This window comes from Poecilia formosa, unplaced genomic scaffold, assembly GCF_000485575.1.
Source record: "Poecilia formosa unplaced genomic scaffold, Poecilia_formosa-5.1.2 Scaffold345, whole genome shotgun sequence".
Taxonomy (NCBI): domain Eukaryota; kingdom Metazoa; phylum Chordata; class Actinopteri; order Cyprinodontiformes; family Poeciliidae; genus Poecilia; species Poecilia formosa.
This window is the reverse complement of record NW_006800284.1, coordinates 121,678-146,596: the sequence shown is the minus strand read 5'-3', so window position 1 is coordinate 146,596 and position 24,919 is coordinate 121,678. Positions and strand designations below refer to the sequence as shown.

Below are 24,919 nucleotides of genomic sequence, written 5' to 3'. Positions count from 1 at the left end.
CTAGTGTTTTAGTAGGCCACCTGCATTGTCCTGTGATCTGTGCAGCGGCTCACAGGGGAGTCAGTTGACACGGACAAAGACTAGAAACACAAGACTGTTAAATTATGGAGGGGCAAAACCTTCCAGGGTGGTTGTAGGAACACGGTTAAGTTTAACCTTAAAAAAAAGAAAACTGGAGAGAGAGGGTGAAAAATCAGGCCATGTCTTTGTTTTCTCAGAATAAACAACTGCAGGTAAATAATGAAAATGTCTGATGGGAGTTTGCTTCCCGTTTTCTGCTGCTTCTTTCAGTTTGCTGTGAATATGTTCAGAACGTTGCCGCCGTCGTCCAACCCAACCGGAGCCGAGTTTGATCCCGAGGAGGACGAGCCGACGCTCGAGGCGGCGTGGCCCCACCTGCAGGTCCAGATCGAATTTAACCTAAATGTTCTGCAATCTGCGGGTTGTTATGCAAATTTATGCTGCAAAAACACAAAACCTTACCAAGGTTTTCTAGTGCAAATATCTCAGTTCACTTGAAATAAGAAAAAAAATGTATATGTGCATACGGGGAAATTACAGATAAATGTAAATATGGTAAAATTGTAAAAAAGAAATACTTGAATAAATTAATAAAATATATATGTGGAGAATTTACTGATATATGTATATGTGGACATTGCTGATTAAAAGAAAAAATATAAATACGTAGGGAAATTATTGGTAAAATTAGACATATATTGGGAAATTCCTGACATGGGGATATTGCTGATAGAAATATGGTTATTGGGAAGTTGCTGATTTCAAAAAGATATGTTTACATATACAAATATTTAGTTTTCTTTCAGTATGTGAGCAGATAGAAAAGTTAGTTTTGTCTTATTTCAGGTGAAGTAACATGTTTGCTATAGATCCGACTTGGTAAGATTTTTTGTTTTTTTTCCAGCTTTTAAATGGATCTCTTTTCTCTTTTTTTTGCAGCTCGTCTATGAATTTTTTCTTAGGTTTTTAGAATCTCCTGACTTCCAGCCCAACATAGCGAAGAAATACATTGATCAGAAATTTGTTATGCAGGTAAAGCCCAACATTTCTCTAACATAAAACACAGAAGGCACAGCGAGTCAAATCCAATAAAAATGTGTTTTCTGTCCCACTGTGCAGCTCTTAGAACTATTTGACAGCGAGGATCCCAGAGAGAGAGACTTCCTGAAAACCACTCTCCACAGGATCTATGGGAAGTTTCTGGGGCTGCGGGCGTACATCAGAAAACAGATCAATAACATTTTCTATAGGTCGGTTTCCTGTTGCTGCTCACTCCAACACACTCGCATGTTAAACTGCTAGCATCCAGATCATTGGTTTGGGTTAGCATGGCTAACATTAGCCGTTGTTTTTACAGGTTTATCTATGAAACTGAGCACCATAACGGTATAGCTGAACTACTGGAAATACTTGGAAGGTAAAACTTTCTTTCAGTCACTCCAGACCAAAAATAAACAATTAAGTTATACAAATCAAGTGTTTATGTTTGTTTATTTTGATGATTATGGCTAACGGCTAATGAAAACCCACATTTCAGTTTCTCAGAAAATTTGAGAGTAGATCAGGAGTGTCTAAAGTGTGGCGCGTGGGCCGTTTGCGGCCCCCAGGTTATTTTTTCACGGCCTCCGACTGCAATTCAATAATGATGCAATAAAGGCTTTTTATTTTTAATTAGGGGAAAAATGATGACAAATTAATATCTTCTTATTGTAGAAAATATTGGATCCTGTTTTAATGCTTTTTTTTTTTTTAGAAATTTTCCACAAAATTTTGAGATTAATCTCAGAAATTTTCTAGAAAAACATGAAAATTTGAGTTTAAAAAATTTTACATTTCTGGGAAAAAATGTCAGTTTTTATATTAATTTCAGAAATGTTCATTTAAAAAAACAAGGATATTTCAGGATAAAGTCAAAACACTGCTAGAAAAAAACCCCTCAAATTTTTAGATTAATCTCAGAAATTTGAAGAAAAATAGAAATTTCCTAGTTTCTAGTCAGAAATTTTCTAGAAATTTACTCTTTGTAAACAAACTTTTCTCCACAACTTTATCAAGCTTTTCTTACATTTCTCTTTCCACTCAATTTTCCATTGAAATGTTTGGAGCAGCACTCTGGGATTGTGGTTTCCTTCACAACCTTAAGAAGTTTTTATCATTTTTTTCCTTCCACTCAATTTTCTATTAGCACTCAGTAAATGAGCGTTATTTCACCACCAAAATAGAAATTTCCTAGTTTCAAGTCAAACATTTTCTAGTCTTTTTTTTTTTTTTTTGTGGAAATTTATTCTTTGTGAAAAAACTTTTCTCCACAACTTTATCAACCTTTTATTACATTTTTCTTCCCACTCAATTTTTCCAGTTTTATTTGTGTTATATACAATTTTGATTGACAGAGGAAAAGGAAAAAAGCCATAATCATCAGAGTCAACACAAATAACTGCTTGAAGTTTCCTGGTTTCATCTTTCTAAAACACTTTAAAATGTTTCTGTTTTATGTACCTCTAAAGTTTTGTTTTGTAAGGATTTTTGCCATATAACTGAAGTTGTTCAAAGTTTTTATGGCTTTTTTGTGTTTTCTTCAGCATAATCAATGGATTTGCCTTACCACTGAAAGAGGAGCACAAGATTTTCCTGTTGAAGGTTTTACTGCCTCTGCACAAAGTCAAATCACTCAGTGTCTACCATCCACAGGTTTGTTCCAACCGAATAAATGAAGCGGTAAAAACTCAGCTTGTTGTTTTCCTAAGAAGCTGTTGGGTGTGGCATGTAAATTATTTACATTTTTCCTGTCCCGACCTGTTGATGAACAGGCCAGAATGTTCTCGCCTCGCTGCAGAGTTGCTTCAGGAGGTTTTCTTCCAAATAAATTCAAACTTTTTCTTAATGTTTGGCTTTATGCAGCTGGCCTACTGTGTGGTGCAGTTTTTGGAAAAGGACAGCACATTAACTGAGCCGGTACGTTCTATAAAGAAAGGGATAAGTACGTCTTTGTTTTGTCACTTTATCCTTTATAACTGTTTTTTTCCCTGCATTTATCCCCACAGGTAGTAATGGCTCTACTAAAGTACTGGCCAAAGACTCACAGCCCAAAGGAGGTGATGTTTCTCAATGAGCTGGAGGAAATCCTGGACGTCATTGAGCCCTCGGAGTTCGTTAAAGTTCAGGAGCCACTTTTCCGGCAGCTGGCCAAGTGTGTATCCAGCCCACACTTCCAGGTACGGGAGAGAAACAAAGGAAAAACAATTAAAAAGGTTCAGTCAACCTTCAAAATGTTACATTATGTACAAGAAGTCCACTTATTTAGATAAATATAACAGTCTAGAGGTATAAATTGCACTGATTGAGTTAATGTTATGTCTTTATTACGGATGGGCAGTGGTGATCCCAAAAGGGGGGCACGAGGGGGCCACGGCCCTGCTTGGAAAATGCTTTCCACCACAGAGAATCGTGTTCATGTCATAGAAAGACATACAGTGATCTCCTTCAATGAAGACATTAATGTAAAGCCCAATAAATTTCTAAATAAAGGAGAAATATTTGTACTTTGAAATATTTGACTATTTGAGAGCTCCGCAACCACTGGTTGACTTTAAAAGATACTTAAAGACTTTTCTATTTAAGCAAGCCTATTCTGCCTCCACATGATTTTTATGATGTTGATTTTATCTATGATTTTAGTTGCACTGTGTAGCACTTTGAGATTTTTGCTAAAGAAAAGTGCGGTACAAATTAAATTGATTATTATTATTACTTTCAAGCTTCTTTCCTTATTATTTTTCCAAGTTGCTACATTTTAGTGACAAGTTTAAAATAGAAATAGCTGTCAGGACTTTGACCATATTATTTAACATAGGCAGTGGCGATCCCAAAAGGTGGGTCAGAGGGGACCATGGCCCCTTTTGAAAAATGCTTTCCACCACAATACCCACCCCAGAGAATGATGTTCATGACGTAGAAAGACAAAACTGAATAAATGAACAAAATACATAAAAAATAAATTATGTATTTTTGGCAGTGATTCAGTGTCATATTTAAACCTAATCAAATTTAATTTTCTAATAGCTGCTTCTTGGTGCTTCCAGTCAGAATTTTAAAAATGAAATCAGAACAAAATCAACCTGCAGGGATTTGTATTTGTGGTTTTTAGCCTTGAAGTGTGAAGACTTGTCAGGATTTGTGATTTTGCGTGAACTGATGCCTCGTTTTCCTCCATCAGGTGGCGGAGCGGGCCTTGTACTACTGGAACAACGAGTACATCATGAGTCTGATCAGCGATAATGCAGCAAAGATTCTGCCCATCATGTTTCCCGCTCTCTACCGAAACTCAAAGACGCACTGGAACAAGTAAGTTATGCAAGGTCACCACCTGCTGTTGTGTTTGGGGACAGTTTCTGCTCAGTTTGTGCTGCAGGCAGAACCAGTCCTGCCCTGTTCCCTGAAGTCTGGCTTTAATCTGAGAGTTCTCATGTTTTCTTAGTGTTTTTTCTCAGATTTTGAAATTTTTCATCAGAATTTTTGACGGTTTTTTTTCTTCAGAATTTTTTTAATATTTTTTTCTTCAGAATTTTTGTCTGTTTTTTCTTCAGAATTTTTTTTTACTTTTTTCTTCAGAATTTTTTTTACTTTTTTTCTTCAGAATTTTTTACTTTTCCCTGTTGACTTCTTTTCTCAATATTCTGAATTTTTTTAATCCCCCCAGAATTAATTTTTCAGTTTTGACTTTTCCTCAGAGTACGGTTGTAGTAACATCAGGCTAACGTCCCAGTTAGCCTGATGACTGGCTAACTGGGACAGAATGAACACAAAAAAATTTAAAAAACAATTAGTTATATATTTTTTTCATTAAACAAATTTTTTTCTTATAATTTTAAGATGTCTTTCTGGTAAAATTCTGTCTTTATTCTGCTAATGTTATAACTCATTTCATTATGAGCATTTAATTATTCTCGTAAGTAAATGAAAATTCTGACAGCTAATACTTTCTGGTACAATTAACAGGAAATCTCACAAAAATAAAATTTTCTGTCATTAGTAATTTCTTTTATTAGAAAAGAAAGTAGAAAAAATCAGAAATTAAATCTGGTATGAATAAAATATATATCAGAATTTAAATTTAAGCCGCAGCACTCGGCTCTACTTACAGGAAATCTGTCATTCAAACGTTTCTCTACATAAATGTTTAATTTTCCTGTTACATTAGACCAAACGTCATGTTCGTTGTTTTTTACTGTTTAAAACCTTAAAATGAATCAAAATCCATTAATTGACCAGAAAATTGAAAGATAATTTGCATAAAGTTGTTGCTCTGAGGCAGAACTTTGTGTTTTTGTTTTTAAATATTCTGATTATTTTGTTTTTTCCACAGGACCATCCACGGCCTCATCTACAACGCTCTGAAGCTTTTCATGGAGATGAACCAGAAACTGTTTGACGATTGCACACAGCAGTTTAGGGCAGAGAAAAATAAGTAAGTCCTTTTTTCATCATTCCAGGATGATTCAGTGTTTTACCGCTGTTGGATTTTTGTTTTTAGTTTGTTGGTTAATGAAATCTGAGACATTTTGGTGTTTGATGAACAGAGAAAAGGCAAAGTCGAAAGAACGAGAAGAGGCGTGGATCAAGATTGAGAATCTCGCCAAGTCAAATCCACAGGTAAACTCCATGTTTAACATTTATTTTTACCCGTTTCTCTCTAGAAAACCAGGATGTTTTACTTTTATCACAAGTCCTCACATTAAATATTTAACATCTTTAAATATTAATCAGGCTGTAGCTTGTTGCTTAAATGTTCGCTAATGTGAAAATAGACCCATAACTCACAACTGTGTAGTAAAATTGAATAAAACGGCTCAGTTTTAATCTTGCATAAATTTCTGATTTTGAAAGTATACAGATATGGTGTGTTCACTCGCCAGAAAAATGTCAGATTTTTAACTGATTTTTAGCTCAACCGTCTGCTAAGCAACTTAAAATCAGCTGATTCTAGTCAAAATGTTGGCATACAAAAACTTCCAAAATGAAAAAGTTTTATTTAAAGTTCTGTGACGTCCGTGTCAACGAAACTGAAAAAACCTAAACAAATTAATGACCCATCATGCCCTGGTGTTTATAACTCATAAATATTAAACAGGAACTCATAAATAACTTTCCAAAATTCAGAATAATTCTGCAAAAGGAAATTTGTCAAACCGATTTAACGTTTTTTTGTTGTTTTAAATAAAATAGTCTAAAATTAACGTATTTTAATTGTTTTTGTGTTAATTATTACAATCACATGCGACTGAATGACTGATACTTGTGTGTGTTCAGTCAGTGTTTGTTGTAACTTTATTATAGCAACATAACGTATAAACGTGTATCTTTTATTCAGTTTTACATCAGAAAAATGCTAAATACATAGAAAACATACAGTATTAATAGCTTTTCAAGGGAAAACCGTTTAACATTTGTAACTTTTTAAATCTTTATAACTTTAAATATTAATTAATAATAAGTAAGTTTTTTTAAAGATGTGTCCCAGAAGTGAACAGTTTTGTAGATTTCTTCTTCTTTGCATGCCACTGAAACTCTTTCTCCATCTTCTTTTTGCTTCCCTTTCTTTGCTGTCCAGTTCTGTTTGTATCTTGATTCCTATGACATCATAAGTCCCGTTGCTATGGAAACGGATGTCCCTTTCATAGAAGATGTACAGAGGTTAAAAAAGGCAGTTGAGGAGGGCGCAACTCAGGTAAACCTGACTTTCTCTCCATCTCCACTTCTTAGACTAATTAATTTATTCAACTAAAATTTATTTAGTTTCCTTCATTTTCAGAAAAATTCAGGGACACATCTAAGAAACAACAAACTTCAATAGAGACATCTTCTTAGGTGGTTAAGTAATGCAAAGTTTTTAGTCTAAAATAGTAGAAAAGAATATAGCTGAAGAGAGATATATGAAATATGACTGTATCTGACTTAAAGTATAAAAAAGTCTTGGCTTAACGCTATTAAAATATCAAACTGCCTAATAATGTTTAATATCTGCTTTCCCATAAATGTAGGTTGGGATTTTGTTGTTTTAAGTAAAGACTCTTGAAGACCAAACTAGTACTGTTCTCCCAAGAACAATAAATGAATAAAATGAAAAACATTACGCATTACTGTGAAGAGAAAACTGAAAGAGTGGACCTCTGGTATTTGCGGGAGCTAATTAGCTAATCACTTATTAAAAATGAAAATATAAAACTGTACCAGACTGAATGATCTGTTTGTATGGGAAATGTTTGCGTGTTTTGTTTTTTTTGTGTGTTGAATCCTGTTACATTGGCGGCGTTGTTGTCAGTTGCTATGGCAACGAGTCTGTGCGTAGCATAGCTGACAGAGTGAGGAAAAATCTGGTTTTGAGTCATTCTTCAACAGCCACACGTGAAAGATCCCGCCCTCTTCTTCCTGCTGCAGGGCAAAAAGCTTCTCGCTAACGATGACTAGCATTGGATTTAGCTGTTAAATTGTCAACATAGCGCACTAAATCTTAAATGTACGCCTGATGTAGAAGAAAAAAAGGGACAGAGTGCTTTGCTACTAATTGTCAACATTAAGACCACTAGATGACAAGGTCAGAAAAAAGTTTTAAATAAGAAAAACAATTGTGAGGGAGAGGGAAGTAGGCCAGTTATGCTAGCTTGACTATGACAATCTTAACATGTAGACGTGCTGTGGAATTCAGTTTAAAAAAAAGAAAAAAAAGAAAAGATGTACTAAACTCTGACAGATCATCAGTAGAGCAGGAGTTTAAATTAGCTAATCCACCACCACTGTGTTAGCTTAGCTACTAGCAGCGGTAGCTAAGCTAATTATTAATAATCGCAAAATAAACATTGAGCCTAAAAACATAAAACTGTAGCGTTCTGTTCTTTTCTTTATGTGGGAATTTTTTTTTTTGTTGAATCCTGAAACATAAAGTGGCGTTGTCAGTTTCTATGGCAACGAGTCTGCCTGAATTTTAGTTGTTTCATAACGGTTTCTCTGCGTCATTCTTCCCTTTGCTGTGGTGCACTGAATTAATAACATCTCCAGGGTCATTTAGTTAACGGGCGGTAAGTAGACGAATCGTCTTTTTGCCCTCCAGCGTTGTGCGCAGGCGTGAAATCCCCCAACGTAAACACGACAACGTGGGGCGTCTTTTCATGGTGGCTTTCATAAAACACGCTGAGCATGACCAAATTTATGTTTCTGTCCCCAACCTCAGTTGCAGGGGGAGCAGCGAAAAGAGCGGACCATGGTGAGACGCAAATCTGAGTTGCCTCAGGATATCTACACCACAAAAGCCTTGGAGTCCCACCGCAGAGCTGAAGAAATGTTGACCACCCACGACGGGCTCTAGACCCCCCACGGACAGAATAACGCTGGCGAAACGCGTTTCTTTTACCCACAATCCTTCAGTTTGTCTTCATTCCTGCAGAAACTCTTCAGCCGCCTCTCTGTTTTTCCACTTTCTCAGGTTATTTTATTTTTTCTCCAAGGGTGATGATGGTGTTTTGTGTCTTTTATCCCGTTTCGTCGCCGTCCTTTCATCACTGTAATGGTGGACAGCACAACGTTCGTTTCTACAAAATCAGACGTTTGAGGTTTGTGTCTTTAGTTCAGCGGGAACGGAGAACCCTGCTATTCAGATTTAAAAAATAAAACACGATCGTAGTTTATTTCTGTTTTGGGTGCCAAGACTGTTGCGTTCTTTATGCTTGATTTATCGACTGCCTGCCTTTTTGTTTGTTGCCACTGTTTTGATTTATTTTTTCCTCCAGCACACTTAAGACCAAACTTGGGCCTGTTCTCAGCCTTGCGTTGCTCAGAAAATATAAACAAATAAAAAAATGGCGAGGAAAGAAGAGGATTACTTTTTTTGTTTTTAAATGTCCCATGGACATTTTTTTTTTTTTAAGTTTTCGTCTTATTGTTTTTGTGCCATATGCCGCTCCTTTTTCTTTTCCTTCCTAATGTCTGTTGACGATGTTTGAAAACCAGATGAGTTCAAACAATGGTACTTTCTGCACTGGAAGAAAATGTTTGTGCTTTTGCTGTTGCTACGGCAACGCCATAGAAAGTTTTTTTTGTTTGTTTGTTTTTTTGAGGTTTCTGTGCGCACATTGCAAAATTTGCACGGTTGAACGGGTGAAAGGAAAAGATCTCTTCTGTTGCATCTGAAAACTTTGATTAGGACCTTTTATTATTATTCTTTTTTACATTTATATGATTTTGAATGCAATTAAAATGTTAGAGGTAATTTATTTTTAAATTAATGATCCTTCAGTCAAACTTTTTGATAGTTTCTCAATTATTTTTTCTTAAGTTAAATAATTTAAGCCCCTCTTGATGTTTTCCAGTAAGTACCATTGTTTAAACTTAAAACATCCGCTGGATTATTTTTGTTTTCTTTTAGTCCAATGTGTTGTATTGTCTTTGTCTTTTTTCCATCCCTGGCCATTCGAAAAGCCCAGTGCTGAAACGGACTGGTGTGAAAAATGACCTCAAAAATGCCAGATGTGAAAAAAAAATAATAAAAAAAACTGACATTGTGACTTAGTTGAACTGTATTAATACTGTATTTGCTTGAATGCAAAAAAAGCTGTAAATTTAGACTGACCATGTCAAACATGTACCTTTTACCCTGGAGGAATGCCATTCACCAAACTGGTTTCTTCCGTCGGTCAATACATTTCTGCCTGCTGGGAGAAATGGGTTTTTATTTTATTCAGTCCAGAATGTTGGAGTTTTCTTTTAGTGCTGAAAACAAGTCATTTATAATAAGAAAAGATTATTTAGAAATTATTTGGTGGCTTGTTCTCTTTCCACAGGATCTAGGTATTTTAATTTTAACACATAATTTCCAAAACTTGTTAACTTAAGTGTCCTTTTGTATGTGACCTGTACTATACGATTCATTTACTGTATATATGATTTACCTTGTTTCATGTAGTGTTATATATCTAGATTATTTTGTACAAATTGTCCCTCTGTACAGAATAAAACATCAATAGCAAGTGAGAGAAATTAATCTGCTACCTACTGTCCTATTTTATTTGTCTCTGTAGTAAAAAAAATATTTTTAAGTAATTCCTGAACATTTCTCTTAAATGTAGAATAAATATATTTTTTTTCTGAGGGGGCAGAGGGGTTGTTTAGTTTCAATAATAGCTGCGTTTTTGACTATATAATTGCACAACTTAACATTTCAAAAATAAAATTTCTTAAAGGAAAAACGCCAATTAAAAAATATATAATTTTTCAATAAAAATCTTTGGCGCCAGGATCAAGTGTTTTTGTTTTGTTTTTTAGCCGTATTGAAATTAATTTGTTTCCCAAAACTATCTGATTAAATTCAACAATACGGGAGTTAAACATTGTAGTAGTGAGTATTTATGGACACAAGAAGGAGGCGTATCCACAGCATAACATCGTTAAACAGTGTAAAACCGGTGCCTTTTGGATAATAATGCGGATAAACTGCTGCTATGATGACGATAAATGATGTTAGTGGTGCCTCTTCAGATACCGCAGGTAATTAAACTGTGTGACCAGATCAGCCTGCATTGCAGCCATAAAAACTAAACTTTCCTGCACGTCTGAAACGTTTCGTAAGGTAAAATAGCAGATAACACAGGAAGCCTTTTCCTTGTTTGTCCAGCAGGAGGCAGCAACATCACACAGGAAGTCAGACGTGTTCACAGTCTGCACTCCGCAGGTGTTCTGCTGGTTGACATGTTTACATTTTACAGAACTTTGATGTCGCCATAAGCGAACATCCTGCGCAGCATTCAGCTGTTAATGACGGTTTTTATAATCCACATTTCTGAAAGGGGCTGCACAGTGGCGCAGTTAGTAAACTGTTGCCTTTCTTTCTGCATGGAGTTTGCATGTTCTCCCTGTGCATGATGGGTTTTCTCCAGGTACTCCGGTTTCCTCCCACAGTCCAAAAACATGTCAGGTTAATTGGCCTCTCCAAATTGACCCTAGGTGTGAGTGTGTGTGTCTCTGTGTTGCCCTGCGACAGACTGGCGACCTGTCCAGGTGACCCCTCCTCTCCCCGGAACGTCGGCTGGAGAGGAACCAGCAACCCTCCAGACCCCACTAAGGGACAAGGGTGTACAGAAAATGGATGGATGGATAAAAGAGAAGTGCTGTTTTAGAAATGGTTAACAATTCTGTTTTTGGTTTTTTTTCATGTCTTTCAGAAGAAAAAAAAAAAAACGATGGTCATTCTTGTCTTTCCAGGAATCCAAGTTCACTGCAAAAAGCAAAAATCTTACCAAGTATTTTTGCTTAGTTTCTAGTTTACAGGTAACTTTTCAATAAGATATAGGAGTTTTTTAAAGCAAATAATTCCTTAATATTGATGAGGAAGATCTAGTTCCATCGGCAGATTTAACTTATGTGGGAAAAATAACCCGTTACAGGTGAGAACATCTAGTAAATACTTCATTAATATTAGGGGGAAAGTACTTGTGAAAGTGGAACAAGACATTTGTCTCATATTTTATGTTAAAATGTCTAGTTATTTCATTTATAACTAGTTATTTTTCATCAATAAGGAATTATTGACTCAAAAGAAGCTCCGATTTTGTGTTGAAAAGTTACTTATTGTATTTTATTTATATTGGCTTAACATTAGAACATAAGCTCATTATAAAGGGTATAAGTATCTGTAGTTGTGCATAAGAATAGCTTAGATGTGTTAGCAGATTTGTTGCTAATTTTAAGTGAAAAATGTGAGGAACCGAAATTCCACTGCAAAATCACAAAATCTTTCCAAGTATGTTTGGTCTAGTTTCTAGTTCAAATGTCTTAGTACACTTGAAATAAGACAAAACTAACTCAAGTAAGTTTTCAGGAATCTGTAGGAGCTTGTTTTATGTAGTTAATCCCTTAATATTGATCAAAATGTATTATGTTAATCTGCCAGTAGAACAAGAATTTTAACTTAAAATAGGGGAAAATGTCTTGTTCTACTGGCAGATTGTGTCATGTTGAGTCACATTCCATGGTTACCAAGCAACCTCAGCCAAGCCCAGCCTGTTACCTAGCAACCCAAACGGAACTCCAGCATGTTTGGTCAGCTGGTTTTTCCACTGTATATAAGTTGTGAGACATTTGTTTTGGTAAAATGGTAGATTGTTTCACTTGTAACAAATCATTTTCCCATGTTTTAAGTTACATAATGGTTTACTCTTTTGTCAATATTAAGGAATTATTTACTTAAAACAATCTCCAATGCATTGCTGGAAAGTCATCTGTAAATTGATTTTGTCTTATTTGAAGTTATTTGCACTAGAAACAAAACCAAACACACTTGGTAAGGTTTTGTGTTTTTGCAGTGCTGGTGTTGTGAAGGAGCAGAAAAGAAACTTTAGAAATGAAAAAGCTTTTCAACGCTTTATATGCCCAAGGCTTAGCAAGTGCATGTGTGATCTGTTTCTGAGAAACAAAAAATGAATACTCCCTGATGGAGATCAGAAATCGCTCTGCTCCCCTGAAATCCAACAACCTCTTCTTGGAAAGAGTACCATGTTGTTGCCAAGATGTCCTCACCTGCCCTACCTTACTCATTATGGCGCGCAACCAAGACTCGCAGTCTGCTGGAGAGGAAACCGGCATCCATCTGGAACCTCGCTGACTGCCAAGCGCGGCTCGCAGAAAATCTTACATAAACACTTTCTATGCCTCCACAGACATTAGCTGGACATAAATAATTCCAATAAAACTGTTTACAATTCATTTGGATTAAATTTGTGAACCACTTTCGTCTTTATTGTGACCAAGAAGAAACTCAGAATAACTCAATACGATGGTTGAAAACTGGTAAGAAGAAGTAGCTGATCGATCACCTCCAATATTCAGAAAGGTACAATGTTTACCCATGTAAGATCAATACAAATAAATTACATTAATATATTAAATAATTATATACATACAGATTAGCATATAAAATAAATCAATTTTAGAGTCCAACATTCAGGAATGATTAAAAAAAAGAACAATAATGGCATAACCAAAATTTCGAAGTTGTTTTCTTGAAAATTTCTTAGGTTAATCTCAAACTCATAAATTTCCGGGGGGTTTTCTAGAGATTTTTTGTCAGAAATTTGTCAGGATGCTCACTTGATCTCTAATTCAGACAGAAAACAAATAGTTGTCATTGTTGAAAATCCAGTTTAAACTACACAAAATGGTCTAGTTTTTAGGTCACATATCTTTTTACACTTGAAATAAGACAAAAAAATTTATTGGTTCTATTGTCCCAGTTCAGTGGAACTAGAAATGGGTTGCTAGGTTACAGGCTGGGCTTGGCTGGTGTTGCTAGGTAACGGCGGCCAGTGGAACGAGAACCTTCTCATCACTATTATTTTCTTTAAAACAAGTTCATTTATCTTGATGAAAAGTTACTTATAAGTTAGTTTTGTCTTATTTTAAGTGTATTAAAATATTTGTACATGAAACTAGACAAAAAATACTTTGCGGTAATTTGTGTTTTTGCAGTGTGTGAGAAAATACTCAAAAAAAAAAACCCACTGGGGAAACTTATGGAGGTTTTAAAGATAAAATATTACATTAGAAAGGTAAACACTAAAATTAATAACTCGTCTGTTTGCTATTCAACGTTTGGAGCGAGTTTTTCTTAAGAAACGACTGCAATTAAAAACATGACAAGATTGCTTATTACTAACAACCAGCGGCAAAATTAAGTACATTCCAGAGTAAAACTGTGTTTTTATAGCAGATAGTATTTATAATATGCTCCATTGAGGGAATAACACTGGAGCAATCCCACATCTGGAGAACCTGGGAGGACTTGGTGGACGTGTTTTTATTTCTCCAGTGCTTTCATCCCAGTCCAAGCAGCACCGCTTCAGGGAAGCTCGGAGGAGCTGCCTGGGCTTTAATCCTCACTCCCAGAAAGCTGTTAGCAACTTCTATTAGCAATTTGCACAATTAGCAGATGACATAACCTCTCTTCCTGATGGTCTCCATCTGTGCAGTAAACAACCTGCAGTTCATGTGGTGTCTGTCTGTTTCCAACCCAGACTTATGCAAGTGTCACCTTGCGTTTCGTGGAACTCCCTCGGAGCCTCGTTTCTGTTCGTTACTCCCACAATAAAACTTCAAAACTCTCCTGCAGTGACTCGGCTCCATCACGTCCCTCACAGGTCCGCGATGTTGGACACCCAGAACCAATAATTTATGATTCCTAGTCTGTAAAAGTAATTTTGATACTTTAAACTTCACTCCAAACGTTTCTGCTTTTGGTCATATTTATATCCAACCTCCACGGGGACGTGGGGGATTTTTCTGATTTGAGTTCCCTCGCAATAAGTTTTCTACGACGGCGCATTAGGGCCATTGTAGATGGAAAAGAAAAACAAGTTGATTTCTGCCAAAAACTTGGACATTTCTGAGCTTAAAAAGTGGAAAATTTGGGGGAAAACTTAGAAATGTTTATATTAACCTCAGAAATTTTCTAGAAAAAAGGGACATTTTTAAGTTCGACAAGTCAAAAATTGGCTAGGAAAAACAAGGACATTTCTAAAATATATATAAAATAAAAAAGACATTTCTGAGTTTGACAAGTTAAAAATTTGCTTGAAAATATAAGAAATTTTTAGATTAATCTCAGAATTTTTCTATAAAAAAAATTTAAATTTCAGAGTTTCAAAAGTAAATTCTGAATTCAGACTTTTTACTCAGATTTCTGACTTTTTTTCGTCAGAATGTTAACTCTGTGTTAATCAACATGAAAATCCAAATCAATAACCAAACATTCTTAGGTGTATGTCAATTATGTTAACATATAAAAATAATCACATAATTATTTCTTCCTAATTGAAGTTTTTTTAAGCCTGCATGTTCTCACTTTTCCCCAAGAATTTAATTAATTCTGAGGGGGAAAAAAAGTTAAATTATGAGAAAAAAGTCAACATATCTTTTGCTTTGTTTTTTAAGTGGCCCTAATCTTGTTCCGTAGATTTAACATCACTCTCCTGAAGATATTTTTCCTGTTGATCCTCTGAATGTGTGGGATGCCAGCCTGATGTCCTGCCTGTAACCAACAGGGGGCGATGTAGCTCTGGTGGGACGGAGCCGCGGCCCGGGAAACAGCGGGGATGAGAGAGAGGGCAGCTGAGGTGAGCGTCTGGGTGGCGGCCCGGCCTGCAGCGTCACTCCGGCCCCAGCAGGGTAATCTAATCGGCTGATTCAGACTCCAACCCGGCCCGGTGCGTCTCTCACGCTCCGATCTGGAGTCATGTGGAGGTTACAGGAGTTTAGATGTTAAAATAAACAAAAGAACATGTCAGGATCAGTTTGTTTACTTGTTTATTGGATTTATTTGACATAAGAAATCAATTATTATTTAATTCTGCAGATTTTTCACCCTTTTTTTTTTAAAGAAATATATTAAAAACAAATAATTCAATTCTTTTTTTTCAGTGAGAAAATAATTTTTTTTTCGCCTAGAATTCAGTAACATGGTATTCCTTTAGTGGACACTTGATCATTTGAAGCAACAGGCGATATAAGAAAATATAGTTTTATATCAGTCGATATCAATAATTATTGATTAGTTGTTTGTTTTAAATATCTGAAATACTGCCAAACTGGTGGCGTTACCTTTCCTGTTTTATCCACACCGTTGTTTTTTTATTTTTAGGCAGTTTTGAGCAGATTTTTAATAAATCACAGGTAATTTAGCTAATTTTCTGTCAAATTAGCTAAGCGATATGGTGAATAAACATAAATATACGACCCAGATCAAAGTCGCACAAGGTTTAGCTTATAGATTCTCCATTGCAATGTTTAGTTCAGTGTTAGCTAAACTTTCTCTCAGCTCTCACTTTACTGTACTTTTATTTGATTGATTGCCTGAAGTAAGGAGTTGTTTAGAGAAAGGTGCAGGTGGACCTCTTGAAGTCTTCACTTTGACATGACTTAACCTTGACAATATTTAGATTGGTTTCAGCGATGTTTGTCCTGTAACAGGCTCCATATGTAATCAGAGGTTAAATGGACTGTGTGATTCATCACTGCGTACCGTAAAACACACATTCCTCTGATTATCTAAACTCTCATATATGCAGGAAAAGTGTGCTGCATTGTGAATGAGAGTAATGTTTTTTCATTTAATTTAATTAAGTAAACAGAAATGAATCAATGAAATGTTCATAATACCTTTAAATTTTTTGGGATAATTAGCTCCATATCTGTAAAATATTACCTTTTATAATTTTAACCAGAGGATATAAAATAAATTAGCTTAACAAATAGTTAATGCACAGGCTAACCAATCAGATTTAAATTTAATTAGTTGTTTAATTAATGTTCTACTAATTTTTTGTTGCAATTTGCACTCAAAAAGACACTTTTGCTCTCGCTGCTACAAAATAAAGCTCAAGTATTTTGTAGCAAAAAAACAAGCTAAAGTAAAATTTATTTCTATTTCCAGATTTTAGAACAAAATTAAGCTTTTTTCACAAATAACTACTTTGTAGAATGTTAGCCTTTTCAGTAAATATGAAAAATAAAGAAAAATAGGTAGCATAGTTAGATCATTTGATAGTTATCTGCACATTTTGCATAAGAACTTACAGGAAAACTCCTAAAATGACCATTTTTGTTGAATCAATAAGCAAAATTGCAACATTTGTTACATTTTCAGCTGTGTGGTTCTTTCACACTGCACTGTGTCAAACTGTCCAAAATAATTGAAAAAGCTGTTCCCCTCCTCGCCTGTGGTGGCGCTGCACCAAAAACCACTGAAGGAAATGACACAAAAAACTATGAAGACAGGAGGGCAACTTCCTTCTTCACCAAATGTAAACAAAAATGGAGTGGTGTCAGATTTTAGAGGATGTAGGATTTATCTTTTGTCTTTTGTAAAATAAAATAAAAACATGAGTGCTAGGCTAACATGTTTGTTTTGGTTGTATTTACCCAGAATGCTATGTGCTGTACTCCGCTTCCTACTTTTGGAGCGGTCCCCGGTCTGTTTGGCGTTCATATATGCATTTGATCCGCTCCAGAGTTCAGTTCAACCAAGACTGAGGTTTGTAGATGGACCAGTTTTTAGCTCCCCTACAACCGGACCAGACCGGGTTTGTCCGCCTTGCAGTGGGAAAACCTGGGTTTTTCAAGCGCAGATTTATAGGTGGACCAAACTGGATCCATAAGTGAACACCAAGTGGACCGGAGGCTGGTCCAAAAGCAGGAAGTGTGCTACAGTGCAGGGAATTCTGGGTAAATACAACCAAAACAAACACGTTAGCTTAGCGCTAGCAGGAGAAATGACTTGGTTTTTAACCAGAAATTTAAAAAAAATCAGATGCTACTTCATTTTTGTTTACATTTCATAAAGACGGAAGTTGGGCTCAAAGTCTTTTTCAGAGGCTTTTATGTTGCTTCCTTCAGCAGTTTATGGTGCAGCGCCCTCCCAGGCAAGAAAGGGAACAGCTTTTTTAATTGGGTTGGTTCGTTTGACTCAGTGAAGTGAAAAAGAGAACTGCAGCAGTTGAAAATTAAACAAATGTTGCAATTTTGGTCCAAAATCAAACCAAGTCTAAACACCTTGCTGAGATCTTGGTTTGTAGTTGGACCAGAGTCCATTTTTTTGGTCCCATCGCACATTTTCACCTCCCCACACGATCCGGACTTTCTAGGCAAACAAACTGGAGTTTGATTAAAGCGGATTAATCCAGGCTGGTGTGAACGTCTCCAGAGAGAAAAACAATCATGCAAATGGAAATCATCTGGCTCGTTTTAATCTATGATGTGATTAATCGATTTATTACAACAGGCTTAGATTTGAATGCTTTCTAGTGGTGGGTTCTACAGGTTTTTATTTATATAAGATGTTATTTTTTAATGTGGCGATTTGACTCCATATGGTTCCCAGTTCACGGCTGACTTACTGCACATGTTTTTTTCTAAACCCTTCATGTATCTTCCATGTCTCCTTTATCGCTGTCCACTGTGAGACAAATCAGGATGTCAAAGCTGCAGCTGATAATCTGTAATCATATGGAGCCTCGTTAACTTCAGACGGTGGAAAACATCTGAAACCTTAATGCCTACCGTGCTATGGATAATGCCTACATATAGGAAGTTGATGGCTTGTGCTTTCTTTTTCACGCTAATGAGAAGGCAGGATGGTCATACTGACATCAAAGTAATGACAGCGTTGGGAAAATTATATACATCGACATCCTACATGACGTAACTTACTGATAATTTAAGTTAGGATGCAGGAGTTGTTCAGCTATTTAAATGTTATTCTGTGGTTTGTGCTGAATCACGAGGATGTGTGGTTATTTGTCTTTTATTAGGTGTAAAGGAGTACTATTTTCTTTTATGAGCCAAATATCCTGCAGATTTTAGCTTGATTTAAGGCACCTAAAGACAGAAAGAATGAAAGTTAATTTTCTCCTCGTCTGTCTTTCTTAGTCCTGCATGTAGTTATTAAATGTTTATATTCCCCTTTGAAGACTTGGAGGCTAGAAACAAACTTCTCAGACTTACATATGCAGCTGTAATTGCTGGATGTTGGGCAGTAATCACCCACATCCACAGTTAAAAGCGAACATATATCCCGCCTTGTTTACGTCTTGAAATCGCGCCATGATGGCACAAACTGTGACCTACAGAAAGCTAAGATTATGATCTTATATGTTTGACTATCAGTTTACACTAGAAGAAGACTGAATGTAGCAGACAAACAAGCCTCTTGGGTGGCATAAAGAATCACAAGGCAGACAGCATTACCATCACAACACAACATTTACTCATTCGTGTTTGTAGCTCCATGTCAAACAAAAGAGCACAGCTGGCAGTAAACCTCTAATAAAATTCTGCATGCTTTTAAATGCAAGCTGCACAGTGATACTGCGTGCAATTACTTGCATACTTTAAGTCTTTCTACAGGGCAAATGCAAAATGCATTGAGGTTGTTTCTAAGCTGCAGCTTAATTTGGTTGGTGCTACTGAATGTTTAGACTGTTTATAGTCATAATTTGTAAGAAAATGTAGCAAGTTTTCATGTTTTGTTTTATGAGGATCATTTTTCTTTCACAATATTACACAGTAACCGCAGAGATGGGACAATTAAGTGTTTATTTTGTTTGAGCTGATCATAAACAGCAAACAATCGCAGAATATGCAGAGAAGATAAAAAGATGAGCGACACAAAATATGACCAAGAATTTTTGGTCTAGTTTCTTGTGCATATATCTAATTACCAAAACTATATTATAAGTAACTTTTCAGCAGATATAATGGAGATTGTTTTAATAATTCCTTAATATTGACAAAAGAGTACTATTTCCACTAGCAGATTATTTAACTTACAATATTGTTGTGTCTTTACTCCAACATAGTATATTTAAAAGAAGGATTCAACTTGAAGGTAACATGAACGTGACTTCTTTGCTGAACTTCACTTTAGTCTCACTTCACCTGAGGAAAAGGGGAAACTTAAAGTGGATGTGGTCTACGGTGACCAAACACACAAGCCAGACCTCTATGTCTTGAAAACCACAGGGCCAGCGCTGTAGTCGCGCAGCTGACATCACCTTTTCGTGGATTGAATATTAACACTAGGGGCTGATGATCAGTCACTAAGGTAAACCTTCGGCCATAGAGGTAATGGTGGAACTTTTTGATACCCCATACTAGGCTAAGGGCCTCCCTGTCTATCTGTGCATAATTGCGTTTGGCACTTGACAGGGACCTTGAAGTGAATGCAATTGGGCGTTCAAGTCCATTATCCATCGTGTGCGACAGGACTGCGCCTGTCTCCAACATAGTATATTTAAAAGAAGGATTCAACTAATATATTTTTTCATGTTATAAGTAAAACAATCTAAACTAGTACTTTTGCACCAATATTAAAGAATAATTGAAACTAAAATAAAAATACTTGGTAAAAGTTTCTATTTTTGGTTCGTTGTTTCTGAATAGTAAGTCAAGAACAAAGCAAGCATCTCTTCCAACATATACAGTGGAAAAACAAAACAAAACAAAAAAAAACAGCTGACCAAATGTGCCAGAGCACCACCTTGGTTGCTAGGTAACGGGCTGGGCTTGGCTGGGGTTGCTAGGTAATGGCACAGAGCCGATAGAATGTGACTCAACACAATTAAAATTATCTGTCAGTGAAACTAGAACGTTTTCATCAATATTAAGGAATTATTGGCTTGAAACAAGCTCCTATTTTTGCTATAAAAAACAAAAAAGTTACTTGTAAGTTTTGTCTTCTGTCAAGTGTGCAAAGATATTTTCACAAAATTAGGTAAGGTAAGGTAATTTTATTTATATAGCACATTTTCACCATCAAGGCAATTCAAAGTGCTTTACATGAATTAGAAGGAAACAAAATAACAAACCAAAGACCAAAAATACTTGGTAAGATTTTGTGTTTTTGCACTGTGCACCTAAAAGTAATGTTTTTACTAAATGTTACTCAGTCAAAGTGAGTAAATGTAAATAGTTACTGCCCGGCTCTGGTGGGGAGAACAAGCTCCATGCAGAAAGTCCAAGGCCTGGGATTTGAACTCAGGACTTTCTTGCTGCATTGCAACAGTAATCCGCTAAAATATTAATAATAATAAAAAAACAAAACGTAGGATTTTGTTCCAGACTTTGCATCCGAGTCGTCCGCCTGAACTTTTGTTTTTGTTTAAGTCTTAAGCTCTGGAGTTTTCCTTTGTTCCTCGCTGGATTGTCCGTTTTTATGCCTTGATATTTCCTCCATGCCATTTCCTGTGTCTCTGCGTCCTGCATCTGTTTCCAGGATTGTATGTTTCTTTGTGTTTTATTAAAATCTTCAACAGTGGAAGTCTGTGCCTTGGCCCTGCCAAACAACACATCATTACAAAGTTAAATTTGCCTGATGTTAAAATGTGTTTGGTCATTTGAGGCTTTTCAGTTTGACAAATAAAAGTAAAAACAGATAAAACCCACGAGGAGAGAAATACTTTACAATAATCTGATTTAGATCTCCTTTTTCTCTCAATAGCATATATCAAAACATTCTGCATTTGACCATTTTTTAATCTTTGCTAATGTTAAATATTCTAATCCACTCTTCAGCTCTGTACTTTAAATATATGTTACGTTTGTGACCCAGTTTAAATGAACTGCAAAAACCCAAGTCCAATCATTATTTATTTTTACTAGTATTTTTTTTATAATGATATATTTAGTGGTATTTTCATTTATTTTAACCAATATTCAACTTGAAAAAACACAAATCTTAAGTTTTGTAGTCTAGTTTCTAGTGTAAATATCTCAGTGCTCTTGAAATAAGACAAAATAAACTGGCAAGTAACTTTTCAGTAAGATATAAAAGTTGTTTTAAATCAGTGAGTCTTGAATATTGGAAAAAAAATACTATATTATTTCAATTATATCACATAAAAAAAATTCTTGTAATAAGTGAAATAATCTATAAGGGGAGCTCGTACTATTTTTAATCAAAATGAATGAATCATAGACTTAAAACAAGCTTGTACATGATGCAGAAAAGTTTCTTACATGTTAGTTTTGTCTTATTTCAAGTGTAGTTACACTAGAAACTACACCAAAAAGGTTTTGTGTATAACTTTTTGGTTTTGTTTCTAGTATATCTCAGTACGCCTTGAATAAGACACACTCGCTTATCAGTAACTTTTCAGATAAAGGAGAATGTTTGAAGAAAATAATTCCTTAATATTGATAAGTTCTGGTTCCACTGGCAGATTATTTCACTTATAACATTGTAAAATAATGTTATTTCACAATGTTAAATAACATTATAACATATTGAGTACATTCCATGCACACGGTTCTGTTACCTAGCAACCACAGCCACGCCTAGCCCGTTACCTAGCAACCACAGCGAGCCCAGCCCGTTACCTAGCAACCTCAGTGAAACTCTGGTGAATTTGGTTAGCTGGATTTTCACTGTATATCAACTGGAAGAGACACTCGTTTTGTTGTTGACTTACTTTTCAGAAACAACACTGCAAAATATGAAGTTTTACCAAGTATTTTTGGCTTAGTTTCTTGAAATAAGACAAAACTAACTTGCAAGTAACTTTTCAGCAAGCTTGAAAAGGAGCTTGTTTTAAGTAAATAATTCCTTAAAATAGAGGAAAAAGTACTCGTTTCACAGGCAGATTATTTCAATTATAACTTGGGAAAATGTCTTTTTATAAGAGAAATAATCTGCCAATGGGATAATGTTAAGGAATTATTTACTTAAATCAAGGTCCTGTATCTAAAAAGTTACTTGAAAGTTAGTTTCATCTTATTTCAAGTCTAACAGGATATTTGCATAAGAAATTAGACCAAAGTACTTGCCATAATTTTGTGTTTCTGCTGTGAATCAGATCAAAGCGATAGCTGCAGATGACGTAAATTTAAAAAATGAAAGAAAATTCAGCTCCAACTCGTGACTTTCCCAGACTTTTTGAGATCATCGGCGAACGCTGAAAGATGCTTCAGAATTCAAATTAAGCTCTCAGCAGCAATTCGGCCTCTTTATGCAATAGAGCCATCACCAGAACAGCGGGGGAACTGAACAAACATTCACTCTAATTATAAATCAGCCTCCTGCTACGCCAGCTCAGATTGCTCACAGTCGTCTCTCCTTTTTTTTCTCTCTCTGTCTCTTTTTCTCGCCCACGTCTACCCACAGCCAAATACTTTGGTTCATTCAAGGTAAATCTGCTACGGATAAACAATCCCCACAATAAAGGATGGAATTTAGATGAGGATTTTGAAATGTTCTTGCAAACACAAAATGGTTCTCTCAACATTTATCTAAAATTTGATTACAGCTGACAACACTCACATCAACACAACTTTATCTTAGCAGCGTTAGCTCACTGAGCTGTAACGTTTATACTCTGAAAAGAAACGAACATACAATGCTGATGACACAGGAAGTGCTGTACACAGACAAAAACCCATAAAAGTAAATATCTGAGCTCATCCTTCCTCATGAGCTACAGTTTGTCTTTTCAGCTCAGAGGTTGGAAAACCGTTTCCTTGTCTGTCATTTTGATCTACACACTGCAAAAAATGCAAAATCCTACCAAGTATTTTTGGTCTACTTTCTTGTAAATATCTTAATACACTTGAAATATGACAGAACTAACTTACAGGTAACTTTTCAACAAGATATAGGAGCTGTTTCATGTCAATAATTCACATAAGTGAAATAATCTGCCAGAGGAACGAGAACTTTTTCATCAATATTAGAGAATTGTTAACTTACAACAAGCTCCTATTTCTCGCTGAAAATGTTCTCATAAGTTAGTTTTGTCTTATTTCAAGTGTACTGAGATATTTGCACTAGAAAATGGACCAAAATTACTCAGTAAGATTTTGAGATTTTGCAGTTTAGGGTCTAAAACTATCCCATCAACAACTATGTATTTTACTTAACAATTAATAAAATTATAATAATAAAGACATATTGAGTAGTATTTTTATTCATTTTAACCTGAACCTGAACAAACTGAATATACTGCAAAAAACACAAAATATTTGGTCTAGTTTTTAGCGTCAATTTCCTAGTACACTTAAAAAAAAAAGACAAAACTGACTTACAAGTAACTTTTCAGCAAGAGGAGCTTATTTTAAGTAAATAATTCCTTAATATTGATGAAAAAGTTCTAGTTCCAAAGGTAGATTATTTTATTTCTTAGTATAAGTAAAATAATATGGCAGTGGAACTACATTACAAAAAACATCAATATTCAATTATTTGTAAGCATCTACATCTTTATGAAAAAGTTTATATTAAATTAGTTGGATATTTGCACTAGAAAATAAAGAGAAATACTTGGTAAGACTTTGTGTTTTTGCAGTGAGGTGTGCAGCTTAAGAGAGAGACATATGGACAACCTTCTGTCAAAATTTAATCGGACGATTGATGGATGACCGTGATTAATTGATATTAAACCCCTCCCCACTTCCTGTGACCGGGCCAGGTGTCAGAAGATGTAAGTAAGTCTCTGTGAGAGGGGCTACTTGAGAAAAAAAAGCAAAGATTCACTGATTGAATTGTTGGTTGATAGGCAGTATATATTTGAATTTTTGCAACAAACACTGAAAGAAAAGAAAGAAACTATATAAAACCTGAATGGCCATTCAGTTTGATAAATATTTACATAGAGCATCATTCAATAAATTGATAGAAATCCAAGTGCTCACATCAAAACATCAAATCTAAATAAATAATACAAATTGTATTAAATATTTTAATACAGACTGATGGTTGACATTGGTCATTTATAAGTTTTAGTAACAACTACAGGTGAACTATATTTTGTTAGTGAACACACTTAAGTGTGTACGATAATGGATGGAGGCAAAGAATCATTAGGGCCAAGAAACATGCAGCATTTAGGTCAGAGACAAAAGCTGTAGATAATTTTAAAGGTAACAAAACAATTTACCATGTTGGAGCAACTCTTGGAGCCTGGATATGCAATGTAAAAAACTTTCAACTTTGGGGAAAACTGAAAGATAAAGATGAGCAGTAGCCTCACCTGTTTAGTCCCCATCACATATTCTTAAGAAATAAATTTACAGATCAGGAACTTTTACTGAAATGTATCACACTAGCAGGTGTTACAGAAATGTATCTATCAGAGTTTAAAATTTAAGTGACTGTTTTCGTAACGGATGAAGGAAATTACAAACTGAGTCAGCACTGACTAGTCGAGCTACCATAAATAAAGCAGTAAAACAGTTAAACTTGTTTTCCGTCAGAGGTATCTACCCGCTCTTACGCAGGGACACACACACAAATGCTTTGGTGTGCAGGGCAAAGGTCAGTCCTCTTCCCTTATGAGGTTCTTCTTTCTGTGCTGGTCAAAAGCAGAGTTTT

At 35.4% G+C, this 24,919-nt stretch overlaps 1 protein-coding gene and 1 long non-coding RNA gene across 6 annotated transcripts in view; one reads left to right on the top strand and one right to left on the bottom strand.

Moving 5' to 3' along the window:
• ppp2r5ca (protein phosphatase 2, regulatory subunit B', gamma a) overlaps positions 1–8,856 on the top strand; it is a 34,362-nt gene extending 25,506 nt beyond the window's left edge. For 2 of the 4 annotated variants that reach the window (XM_007574125.2, XM_007574128.2), the window contains 12 exons: positions 292–402; positions 961–1,053; positions 1,141–1,271; positions 1,379–1,438; positions 2,604–2,712; positions 2,923–2,976; positions 3,066–3,236; positions 4,238–4,365; positions 5,387–5,488; positions 5,601–5,673; positions 6,632–6,748; positions 8,249–8,856. In XM_007574125.2, the coding sequence (XP_007574187.1) occupies positions 292–402; positions 961–1,053; positions 1,141–1,271; positions 1,379–1,438; positions 2,604–2,712; positions 2,923–2,976; positions 3,066–3,236; positions 4,238–4,365; positions 5,387–5,488; positions 5,601–5,673; positions 6,632–6,748; positions 8,249–8,383 (1,284 nt within the window). In that variant the 3' untranslated portion in view covers positions 8,384–8,856. The remainder of the gene's footprint in view (positions 1–291; positions 403–960; positions 1,054–1,140; positions 1,272–1,378; positions 1,439–2,603; positions 2,713–2,922; positions 2,977–3,065; positions 3,237–4,237; positions 4,366–5,386; positions 5,489–5,600; positions 5,674–6,631; positions 6,749–8,248) is intronic. The other 2 variants (XM_007574127.2, XM_007574129.2) reach the window with 1 other exon arrangement.
• A 6,115-nt stretch (positions 8,857–14,971) lies between these two features.
• LOC107833213 (uncharacterized) overlaps positions 14,972–24,919 on the bottom strand; it is a 28,615-nt gene continuing 18,667 nt past the window's right edge. Inside the window, exons 4-5 of one of the 2 annotated variants that reach the window (XR_001658926.1) lie at positions 17,955–18,053; positions 14,972–15,287 (exon numbers count right to left, since the gene is read on the bottom strand). This is a non-coding gene — a long non-coding RNA (uncharacterized LOC107833213). The remainder of the gene's footprint in view (positions 15,288–17,954; positions 18,054–24,919) is intronic. The other variant, XR_001658927.1, reaches the window with a different exon arrangement.